Source organism: Globicephala melas, chromosome 10 (genome assembly GCF_963455315.2).
Source record: "Globicephala melas chromosome 10, mGloMel1.2, whole genome shotgun sequence".
Lineage (NCBI taxonomy): Eukaryota > Metazoa > Chordata > Mammalia > Artiodactyla > Delphinidae > Globicephala > Globicephala melas.
In genome coordinates, this window is record NC_083323.1 from 4,962,844 (window position 1) to 4,975,357 (window position 12,514).

Below are 12,514 nucleotides of genomic sequence, written 5' to 3' on the forward strand. Positions count from 1 at the left end.
AGCTGCTCTGACCACGTACCACGTGGGTGCAAGATGTCACAGCTCGTGGCCTCTCCCTGTCTTTGTCTCTGCCCTCCTCTCTCAGCAGCATCACTCCCTGCCTGGCCCAGGAGGCCCTGGGGGGAGTGAATGGATGGATAAGGGCCACATGTCTCTTGCACCAGCCGTCCCTGTGCTTTTCCCCCACAAGGGTCATCCTGGGCCCCCGCTTACCAGTCCAAGGGGTTTCAGAGGGAGTAACACGAGGGTGCCACCTGGCAACTGGATTCCTCTGTCCTAGAGCCCTGTCTCCTCTGAGCCCTTGCTCTCCTCCCCACACTCCTTGCCAGGAAGTCACAATGATTAACAACAACCACCACAGCCATGATAATAATAACAGCAGCTAACACATTTGCAGGTGCCAGGCCTTGTTTTCAGCAGTTCACAGACAGAAACTCCTGGAATCCTCTCACTATTCTATGCAGAACACACCATATTGATGCCATTTTACTATTGAGGACACTGAGACTCAGAGAGGTTAAGATATTTGCCCGAGACCACACAGCTCCCTAGATGAGGGGCACTAGGGAGAATTGCTCTCATTCTCTTGGGATCAGGAAGCCACAGGGCCTTTTGGTCCCTGAGGGGGGCCTCTGACTAGGGAGCAGTGCCCCCCTCCCGGGGTCTGGGACACACAGATAACTGGCGCTCCTGATGCCAGCTCCTTTCTCTGCAGAGCCGAACACCCCCAACCCCGTGCCTGTCACCAGGCCAGATGTTTACTAGAAAGAGGCTCTACTCAGGGCCTGTGCAATGCTGGGACCCCTTTGATCCCCGAGTATTTACAGAGTTCAGAGGTCCCTTGCTCTGTTCCCCGGAGTCCAGCAGCAAATGGGTCCTAGGGGACAGGAGGGCTCAGGGTCCCACGCTGGGCCCTGCCACCAGCCCCAGGCAGGTGACTTGGGCAAGCAGCTTCCAGTGCACAGCCCTGTCAGCCCCGTCGGCCTGAGAGGGCGGGGTCGCTATTTCCTGCACACTTGCTGTGCGCCAGGCCCCGGGAGCAGTCTTTTACCTTCTTGATCAATAGTCTGGTGAGGTGGGTGATGTTCCCATTTCACAGAAGAGAAAAGTGAGGCCTGCAGAACAAGAATGGGGTCCGTTCAGCCGTCATGCTGCTGACCCTAATCCCCGGTGCCGTGGGGGTTCTGGGGTTAAGAGCTCCCTCGTTCCCAGACCAATAGCCATCCTTTTACTCCCCAGGCTCTCTGGCTGTATTCCTCCCAGGGCCCCGTGTGACCCCGGGGCACAGAAGGAGAGAAAATTGGAGCCAACATTTGGGTCCACTTTCTTCTGGAATTGGCTGGATGAGTAAAGAATGCACCCAGTATGCTGAGAATCATTTTTATTTTGCATCTTTGAGCGCTGGCCAAGTTTTAGCTTAAAGAGTACAGAGTCGATTCACTCACCAGCTCTGAACACGCTGCTGTGCCATTAGCCCCCTGTCTCCCTCCCCTCCCAGGCCACCCCAGAAACAGTGTTATTTGTAAGCAGAGAACATCTGGCCTGCAGAAGCCTCAGGCCTGCCAGGAAGAGGAAGACAGAGACAGGCCCGCCCTGGAGATGCCAGGCACGACATGCCGGGGAGCCCTGCCTTGCCAGGACACAGAACCTCTGTGGCCCACCTGCTCACTCCTGAGGCCTCTTCTCCGGCCCAGGCCACTTTCTGTTACTGGAAGCACAGGTCGTAGCGTCGGATCTATGTTCGCATCACGGCCCTATGTGATTTGGGGCAAGAGGCTTCATTTCTCTGGGCCTCAGTTTACTTTTCTGTAAAATGGGTTAGCAACACGTGCTTTGCAGAGCTGCATTGGGAATTCAGAGAGAGCGGTTGCAGAGTTCAGCACCTGGCAAACAGCAGGTGCTCTTTTCATCCTACCCTGACCTGCCCTCACACCTTCCACTTTCTGAGCCCATTTTCTTCAAGGGGTCACACTGACACCCCACCCCCACGAGGCAGCCCCCTTTCATGCCCTCGTATGCCTGCTTGCCTTTGCACACCGTGCTCAAATGTACATTTGTGTTTGGCTTGATAGTGGGTCTGGAATCCAGTTCTGTGAATTCCAATTTTGTTCTCCTTTCTTGAGACTGTTTTGAACGTCATAGATCCTTTTTGCTGGCGTATACATTTTAGGATCAGCTTATCAGTGCCCGCCCCCCACAAACATACCTACGGGCCTGCTGGGATTGGGACTGGGATAGCATTCAGTGCACAGATCAATTTGGGTTGATTTCAAATCATTACAATATTGAGTCTCCTTATCCATGAATATGGCTTATCTCTCTACCTTTTTAAGGATCTTATTTGATTTCTCTCAAGAATGCTCTGATTTTTCCATGCAGATGTCTTACGTGTCTTTCATTAGATGTGTTCCTGGGTGCTCTGTGCTTTTGATGTTATTGTAAATGATTTCTTAAACTGCCATTTTCTAATTATTTGTGAATGCTATAGAGAAATATAATTGATTTGGGCGTATCGACTTTGTATACAGCAACCTTGCTGAATTTATTAGCTCTAATAGATTATCTGTACATTCATTCTTTTGGATTCTCTATCATAACAAACTATGTCATTAATATATGCTGACAGGGAATGCCAGCCCAGGAGGCTCGCAGCCCCGCCAGTCCTGGTTGTACCCGGTCTGCTTTCCTGCTTCCAAAGCACTGATGTCACTACGTTGCTTTGGTGACCTTCACAAGGGACAATGAGATTTTTTCTACCAGATTCCTTGTTATTGCATCCCCCCTCCACCCCGTTTATTAGGAATGGATTCTCAATTGCTCCGCGAATTTCAGTTTCTGGATGGTAGGGAGACAGGATGCTGTGCGGGTCCGAGCTCGCAGCTGTTGTTGAGTTAGAGGCGGGCCGGGAGCAGGGGCACCAACTTCACCGTCGGGGGGGCGGGGGGCACCTTTACAGGAATGTCACCGATGGCTTCACCGAAGTGATGAGATCGTGGGACGCGGGAGATCACTTGGCATTGAGCTGTGATGTTGCCAAAGAACATGATGTTCAAAATACTTTTGAAGAGATAGAGAAAAATTTAGGTCGAGTTAATTTCTTGGTAAATGCAGCTGGAATTAACAGGGATAACCTCTTAGTAAGGACAAACGCCGAAGATATGCTATCTCAGCTTCATACTAACCTCTTGGGCTCCGTGCTGACCTGTAGAGCTGCCGTGAAAACAATGATTAAACAGCAGACAGGGTCCATTGTGAATGTGGGAAGTACTGCGGGTGTAAAGGGCAGTCTGGCCAGTCCGTGTACAGCGCCAGTAAAGGCGGGCTAGCCGCGTTCTCACGCGCTCTTGCTAAAGAAGTAGCAAGAAAGAAAATGAGAGCGAATGTAGTTGCACCAGGTCAGTGGAAACTTCTTTTTCCTTTTAATTTATATGCATCTATGGCTTTTTACAATAACAGTAAAGACTGTTCTTGTGTCTGTAAGTACGTCATCGTCATCAGGCACTTCTCAGAGGTGCTGGGACAGGAGAAGGGGACCCGCACTGTTACTCGGTCCTGGAGCAGCGCCGCCCGGGAGGGCGTGACCTCGGTCTGATGGGACTCAGGGGGCCGGGAAGCTGCATCTGTACTAAAACCAGAAGAGAAACTTCTCATTTAAAAGTGAGTCGTATTGGGCTTCCCTGGTGGCGCAGCGGTTGAGAGTCCGCCTGCCGATGCAGGGGACACGGGTTCGTGCCCCGGTCCGGGAAGATCCCACATGCCGCGGAGCGGCTGGGCCCGTGAGCCATGGCCGCTGAGCCTGCGCGTCCGGAGCCTGTTGCTCCGCAACGGGAGAGGCCACAACAGTGAGAGGCCCGCGTACCGCAAAAAAAAAAAAAAAAAAAGAAGGGGAGTTTTAAAAGTCAGTTGTATTTAAGTTAAGACCTCTCAGGAGCTGGATGTAAGAATTTCATGTAAGTGGGGTGGGGCGTGCTGGTGGCATACACCCTGCCGTGGAACGGGTCCGAGTTGTGTCTCTTTGGAGAACTGTTTCCATTTTGTCTTTCTCCTTTTCTTGGGATGATTCATTGATTTGCTGCTCGCTGGCATACAGTATTTGTTAATTTAGACTTTGTCAGTTTGTCAAAGCAGAACTTTCCGAGTAATGCACCTTTTACCTGATGTATTCCATACGTCTAGATTAAAGAAATAACACATCTTTATATTTCAAATATCTGAATAGCTCTATAATGCAATGTGCTTTTAATAACAGCGTGAACCAGAGGAGGTAATCCCACAAGGCTATGTAGATGATGTCATTTGCACATTTCACGCAGTAATCCCCTACAGTAACTGACGTACTGATGACCTCAGAGACACCGCTGGTTCGGTTCCAGGCACCGCAGTAGAGTGCATGTTACAATGAAGCGAGTCAACAAACCTTTTGGTTTCCCAGTGCACAGATAAGCTATGTTTCCACTATAGTATAGTCTCTTAAGTGTGCAGTAACACTATATCTACAAAAACAGTGTTCATACCTTAGTTGAAAAATACTTTATTGCTAAAAAATGCTAACCATCATCTGAGTCTTCAGTGGTCAAGTTGTAATGCTAACATCAAAGATCACTGATTACAGATACCACAGCAAATACAGTAATAATGAAAAAGTTTGAAATATTTTGAGAATTACCAAAATGTGACACAGAGACATGAAATGAGCAAATACTGTTGGAAAAATGCTGCCGATAGACTTGCTTGATCCAGGGTTGCCCAAAACCTTCAACTTGTAAAAAAAACACAGCGTCTGCAAAGCGCAATAAAACGAGGTCTGCCTGTACTGCAGAAAGCCAGTGTTTGTACAGAGAAAGAATGACCAGAGGTCACCTATGTTTGTTTTCAAAATGGAGAAGACACCTTTCACTGGGTGTCACTGTGCCCCAGGGAGCTACCCCGTATTCACGTGAGAATTTCAACACAAAGAAGAATTTGAAGGAAAAACGCTATTTCACAAAGACTCAGGAGGAAGAAACATCTTTTGAAAAGTCACTCTGGGAAGTAGTAGGTTGTAACAGTGATTTTAGCTGTGGTTGGCGCTCTGAGGCCTGCTGTGTGATGGTGCGGGGGGGGGGGGGCAGTGGCGGCACCTGGTAACAGAAGTGAGGGCACGCAGGCCGGCCGGCTGCCGCAGGTACTAGCCCGTGTGCGGAAGGTATTCCTCCGAGGAACTCAGGCTGCTAAAATCCGACCTGTTTGGGAGTGGCCGACAATGAACGTGGTTAGAGAGGTGGGAATTTAAGGAATCTTCAGGAGTAGAAGTCACGGGGCGGGAGGCGGGGTGGGGGGTGGTGCGCGGGGGATGGGACTCGCAGTAGAGCTGGCCGCCTGTGGAGAATCCATCAGGAACACTGGTGTTCTTGTGAAGCCTGTAGGAAGACCAAGCCAGCAGGGCGCAGGTCCCCTGGAAGACAAAGCGAAGGTGATGTGGGCTCGGTACCGCGGCAGTCAGAGCCTCCTGAAGAAGGCGAGGGGGGCGTTTCATAAAGTGCACCTGTTCCTTTCACTGTGCTGACTTGGGGCACTCCACATGAGTTGAAAATATTGATGGATAAAATAGGACGCAAAGCCAGTTTAGCCTGGTTGGTCTGTTACAGGTAATTGGAAAGTATTGAAACAGAATGATGGGAATTATAGTTTAGGTTGCTAAAGGCTAAAGAAATTCTCCAACTTGTGCTAAGACTTTTAAAATAAATTCGAATGTACAACTTACAGCTTGGTTTGTTGGTTTTCAAATGAGTTGCCCCAGTTTGTAACCAAGTTTATTCCGTTTGGTAGCCATCTGCACGCATGAACACAAAGTATTCTACAAACGACTGAAGTCCCATTTTAAACTTGGATTTCCACGGTGTGCCGAGTGACCTTCAGGGCAGAAGGGAGAGGGGGTGGAGTGACTGTGGACGCACTCCTTCGAGGCAGAGCTGCAGAACCAGCCTTTGCCTGGACCAGAACAGGTGCAGGATTAGGAGGAAAAACTTCTGCTGAAGCGCAATTCAAAAAGGTTAAATTGCCCCAAAGCTCCAGTTTTAGACACACGTCTCCCTTTCTGATGGGCACACGTTTTGAGCCCCCCGGGAGTAACTGAGACAGCCAGCGAGCACGCAGGCACCAGAAGACAGCACCGTGGGTGCGCGGAGTCCACAGGATGGTGGGAGCAGCTGCGAGCGCTTCAGAGTATGTACGTGAAAACGTATCAGATGCTCCCAAACGTGAAAGGCAAAGTCCCCGGGACTGTCCTGTTGGAATAGGCCAGAACCACTGAGGGTGCGAGTACTAACGACGGTGCTTCTGAGTCAGAAACATACCAGGTAGCGTCCCTAGGTGCACAAGCCAGTTAAGCACGTCCAAAGTTAGTACTGGTCCAGTTAGAAATACAAAATGAAAATTATGGAAGCTGCCTCAAATATCTGGGATGCCACAAATTTACAAGCAGACCTGGGTAAAAAAGTAGACTCTAGTTTTAAGAAAACATTGCAGTTCAAATACAGTCTCAGGTCCCAGTGGTAGCCTCAGAAATCACGTGTCTGGAGAGTAGAACCGTTTATATGTTTGTACAAATTTGCAGATAACAAAATAAACAAAAAAGTAGAAAAGAAAAGAAATATATATATATATGCTGACAGGTTTTTTTCCAAGTCCTTATACTTTTTCTTGTTTTACTGTACTGGCTTAACATTGAACAGATGTTGTGACGGTGAGTACCCCTGACCTGTTCCTGACCTCAGGGGGGTATGTTTTTAATCTCTCATCATTAAGAATGATGTTTGCTGAAGGCACTATAGATGCCTTCTAACAGATTAAAGAAGTTTCCTTCTATTCCTAGATCGCTAAACATTTAAAAAAATCATGAATAGGGCTTCCCTGGTGGTGCAGTGGTTGAGAGTCCGCCTGCCGGTGCAGGGGACATGGGTTCGTGCCCCGGTCCGGAAGGGGAGGATCCCACATGCCGCGGAGCGGCTGGGCCCGTGAGCCATGGCCGCTGAGCCTGCGCGTCTGGAGCCTGTGCTCCGCAACGGGAGAGGCCACAACAGTGAGAGGGCCGCGTACCGCAAAAAAAAAAAAATCATGAATAGTTGCTGAATTGTATCAAATGCTATCTCTACGCCTACTGAGATAAACATATGATTATGTGTGTATTATATTCTTCTAAAGTGGTGAATTTCACAGATTGACTGTCAAAAGTCAAATCAGTTTTGCATCCCACAGTAAACCCAACTTGATCGTCATGTATTGTTCTTTGTCTATATAGCCAGACACTATTTGGCTAATATTTTGTTTAATATTTTTGCATTTTTAATTTTTGGCTTTTAATGTTTTCCTTTTGTGTTAGTTACATATTGTTGAATAAAAACTTGCACTAAAGAATATTGGTTAAAACACTAATCTTATCTCTAATGGATTCTGCGGGTCAGGAATTCAGATGGGGCATAGCAGGGACAGTTTGTCTCTGCTCTACAATGTCTGGGCCCTCAGCTGGAAGACTTGGAGGCTGGGGACAGGATTCACATAAAATCTCAGTCACTTACAGGCTGACTGTTGACAGGGGACCTTGCTTGTGCTCCCTCACAATATGGTGGCCTGAGGCCAAGAGCAAATGTCCCAAGAGGGAGAGAGGAAGAAAGAGGGAGAGAGAGGCAGTGAGGCATAAGCTCTATTCTTTTTCCTTTGTAGACCTAGCCTGGGACCTCACATAACATCACGTCTGCAGCTCTCCATTGGTCAGGGAGGTTACTAGACTCCTCCCACGTTCAGAGAGAGTGAGAAGAGGGTCAACCCCCTTGTAAGAAGACAGGGCAAACATATTGGTGTGTCTGCCTTTGGAAAATACATTCTTCCCCCTTTCTTTTAAAGTTCTTCTCAGTTTTAAGTATGAAGGCTCTGCTTTGCCTCTAAAGCAAGTAGGAAAAGATTCCCACTTTTTTATTCTGTGTGTGATTTGTACGTGACTCATGTTATTTCTTCCTTAAATGTTTGGAAGCATTCATCACTGAAGCCATGTGGGCCTGGAGAGTTCCTTGTGAGAAAGTTTTAAATTATAGATCAAATTCTTTAATAGCTATCAGACTATTCAAACTTTTTATCTCTTCTTGGTTAGTTTTGTTTTTCTAGGAGTTTGTCCATCTCAACTGAAATTTTAAATTTACTGCCAAAAAGAGGTGTTCACAATATCCTTTTTTAACGCTGGAAAGGTCTGTAGAGATGTCAGCTTTTAATTCTTGATACTGCTTTCCATGTTGATGATCTGTCATGTTAGAGATTTATAAATTTTATTATACATTTGAGAAACAAACTTAATACTTGGTGGATTTTCACTATTCCATGTTCATTTTCTATTTTACTATTTAAGATCTCTCTCTCTCTTATTTTTCCCTCTTATTTCTTTGAGTTTACTTTGTTTTTGTTGTTTTACTGCTTCTTGAGATGTTTATTTAGACAATTTCTTTTCAGCCCTTTTCCCCCTAAAATATAAGTTTTGAGACTATCAGTTTTTCTCTGAGTTCTGCTGGAGGTTCATCCCTTATTTTGACGATTCACTTTTATTATTGTCCATTTCAAACTACCTTCTCATTTTCATTGTGATTTCTCGTCCAACTCACTGAATTTAGAAGTATATTTAACTAGTTTACAAACGGTGGGCATAGTCTAGTTGCCTTTTTGGTTTGGATTTCAGTAAAATTCCACTGTAGTCAAAGAACATCTGATTTTAATTAAATGACATTCGTTGAGACTTGCTTTATGACCTGCATGTAATCTAGTCTTGTATATGTACCAGGTGCGCTCGATAAGAACGTGAATTCTGCTGTTTATTTTTACAATGTTCCTTATATGTCAGTAGATCAGGTTTATTCATCATATTGTCTAAATTTTGTATATCCTAAGTTTTTGTCTACTCATTCTGTTAATTACTGAGAGAAATGCACTGCCCCCCCCCCCCACACGACCGCTGCTTTGTCTATTTCCTCTTTTGGTTCAGTCCAGTTTTTGCTTTATTTATTCTGAGATTATGTTATAAAGTGCATACAAATTTACAATAGTTTATCTTCTTGGTTAATTGTCCCTCTTTACCTCTATTTATGATTTTTGCCCTAAAGTCTACTTTGCCTGATGTTATTATAGTGAAACCCACTCACTTGGTTAGAGTTTTCATGATCTTTTCCTGTTCCTTTACTTTCAGCCTATCACATAAGTCCTTTTATTTAAGATGTCTTTTCCAAGCAGCATATGGTTGGGTTAAAATTAAACCAGTTTAAGTGAGATGATATTTGTCTTGTAAGAAAAGTATTTATTTTCTACTTATCCTACCTCTTTTATATTTCTTCACTCACTTTCTTAATTTTAGAAAAATCAAAAATTTTTTATTATTCAATTTCCTCCTTTCCATTAGCTTGCTAGTTATCCTTTCTTTAATTGTTCTTTCAGTGGTTACTCTAGAGATTATACCATGCAGAGTCAAAGGACTTGTTATAGTCTAATTTAAGTAACTATTTTTACCGCTTCCTAGAAAATGCAAAAATGCAAGGGCCTCAGAGCATTTTAACTTTATTTGCTCCTTCTGTATATTTTTCTTATTGTTCCGCTGTACCCACATAGTCACACATTTACCTCTTCTTCAGCTTTTCATTCTGCCTATATTGTTATGTGTCTGCCTGAAGAACTTCTTTTATGGTATTTCTTTTCTCGAAAGTCTACTGAGAATAAATTCTTCAAGTTGTATTTTTCTGAAAGGATCTTTATTTCACTTTTGTTTTTGAAAGGAATTGAATATTTTCATAAGGTATATAATTCTCGGTTGGCATTTATATTCTTTTAGCACTTTAATGAAAGATGTTCTTCCATCGTCTCCTGGGTTGCATCATTTAGTTGAAGGGTCACCTGTCGGTCTTATTGTTGTTCCTTTGAAGGTCATGTGTCTTTTTTTTCTGGCTGCTTGTAAGCCTTTCTCCTTGTCTTTGGTTTTGTGACAGTGTGTTAGGGGTGACTTGGTGGCTCATTAAGCTTCTTGAATCTTGGCTTAAGGTCATTCATCAGATTTGGAAAATTCTTGGAAATTATTTTGTCATGCATTGTTTCTGTCTAATTCATTTCCCCTTCCTCCTTCTGAGATTCCAATTATATGTATGTCAGATCTTTTAACTGATTTCTGTGTCTCTTATCATCTTTTCTGTATTGGTCCTTCTTCCGTCACTCTGTGCTGTAATATAGATTTTTCACTCATTTTCCAGTTAATTAATTCTCTATTCCGCCTAGTCCACTTTGCTCTCAACCCCATCAACTGAGTTCTTATTTTCAGTTATTATGTTTTTCAGACCTAGAGTTTCCTTTTGCTTCTTTTATTTATTTATTTTTAATCCTGGCTTTTGGCTGAAATTCTCCGGCTTGTCACCAATTTTCTTGAATGTATTAATCACAATAATAGTCATCTCTTTGTCCGATAACTTCAGGATTTGCATCATCAGTGGGTCATTATTTTGTCTGTTTTTTCTCTTGTTCCAGTTATTGGGATGCCTGGGAACTTTTAAATGAATATTGAACATTTTGTACAAACTCGCAGAGCCTCTATATAATGTTATAATCCTCTCAAGAGGCTCGACGTTAGCTTCTGGAGGCATTTAGAGTAGGGAGAGAGAATATTAATCCACTCAAGGCCTGAGCTGATTCTCTGCTGGGGCTTAGACTTTCTCGGGCTGTGTTTATCTCTGACTTACCCTTATTCCTAGGACACATCCACCTTCATGGGTCCAACTGTGTTGACACTCCTCCTTGGTGGTCCCTGAACTCCAATATTTTTTTTCTTCTCATGATCATGAATCTGCTGAAAGTTCTGCTTAGATTTTCAGTCTCTTAGCAGCCACTTTCTGCCAGCCTCATTCTGCTTAAGAGTCGGCAAGTTTCTGGAAGGGGAGGTGGAGAGAGTGAGTACTGCACTCACTTCTCTGTGCTTCTCATCTCCTGGAATTTAGATACTCAGGTCCTGGGTACCCTGACAGCCCTCAACTCCAAGTTTCATCTCCGCAGCCCCCTTGAGATTTCTAAGAGCTCGGATTAGCTGCCACTGTCTGCCTAGTTTTGTTTTGTTTTGCTTTGTTTTGGCTTAGCTCCTTGGCCCCTAAGAACAGCTGCTACAACTTGTCAGCTGTCTCTGGGGAGAATCAGGGTAGACGATCATCTTTGCCTTAACGAGTTTCCCTTCTCTCCGGGATTTGGCCCCTTCAGTCCTGGCAGCCTCTGTAGCTCTCTCAAGCCTTTAAACAGACGTGTCTTGCATTGTATCTCACTTTTCTCTTTGCTAGGAGATCAGGAAGGAAGGTAGGCAAGAGGCGATGCTGGCCTCAACTCAGCTGGTGGCAACGGAGATGGCAGAAGAAGATGAATTGAGAGAGACGCAGTTGTGGGAATTTATTACGGGGGGAGGAGGAGTGCTAATAAGTGCAGATTCTTTGTGCCTCTGAGAAGCTGGGCACACGCTCACCAGCACCAGGCTTCTGCAGGCTCCCCTCTGGATGCCCAAACCTCTTCCCTATGCACCTCCCCCATTATAGCCCTGACCCCGCCGTGGGCATCTTTTGTGTCCTTGTCCACCTCCTTCACAGCTGGGAGCTCTGTGTCCCCAGCGTTGTCGGCACTGAGATGGTCACAGGTCACTGAGGGACTGAATTAATTAAAGAAATGCGAATTTGTCTAACAGTGACCTGGGATGAGACTGGCATCTCCTGGGTCCAAAGGCCTCTGGCACTGACCACTGTGGTCCAGCTGGGTGTGCAGTGTGGCGAGGCTGGGTTTTCCTAGGAAGTGCTCCCCGGGCCCCAGCCCTTCTGTTCCCCCCTGGCAGCTGGCATCCCCGGACCCCACGCTGACTGGGTCACTGGATGAGTCCCAAGGCTATTCCCAAAGCAAACCCCTGGGCTCCCAACTGTGCCCAGCCCTCATCCTTGCCCGGCCAGGCCACATTCTCATCATCCCCACTCCTTTCTCAGACCAGAGGTTGTGTGTGTCAGAGGCAGGCCTCTCCGTGGCAACGGGAGGGCTGGGGGAGTCAGGGTCTACAGCAGCTGGAGGAATAGAAGAGATGAACACTGCTGGTTCCCCCCCTTGGCGTCTCTTTCAGTGTAGGATTTAGACCAACAACAGAGGCCACCCCTTGATACCCAGAGCTTCCCCCCACCTTGCCAGCCCCTCCCTGGCTGCCCATTCCTCTCTGCTGATCACGTAGTGAAGAGCTGGTCCAGCAAGTTGCCACACACCTCTGACCATCCGGGCTTTCTCTGCGCAGGGGAGCGAAGGTCCCCACAGGGCAGGGGCCGCGGGACAGAGGAAACTCACGGGAGAGCCAGCTGGGCTGGCACAGTGTGAGGGAAACTCCTTTTGGCCTCAGATGGAGACTTTCTGAGGAGCTGTGGATGGGTTTGAGTGGGCAGGGCTGGGAGGTGAGGTCGGAGGAGGGGTATATGAGGTCATGTGGCCTGAGGGTACTGGGCTAGGGTCT

The 12,514-nt window shown here is 46.2% G+C and overlaps 1 protein-coding gene across 1 annotated transcript in view; it reads left to right on the top strand.

Moving 5' to 3' along the window:
* Window positions 1–2,855: 2,855 nt before the first annotated feature.
* Window positions 2,856–12,514, top strand: part of LOC132597952 (carbonyl reductase family member 4-like) — a 28,087-nt gene continuing 18,428 nt past the window's right edge. Inside the window, 4 exon segments of the mRNA XM_060306169.1 lie at window positions 2,856–3,282; window positions 3,285–3,395; window positions 3,482–3,657; window positions 3,900–3,937. Of these exon segments, the coding sequence (XP_060162152.1) occupies window positions 2,856–3,282; window positions 3,285–3,395; window positions 3,482–3,657; window positions 3,900–3,937 (752 nt within the window).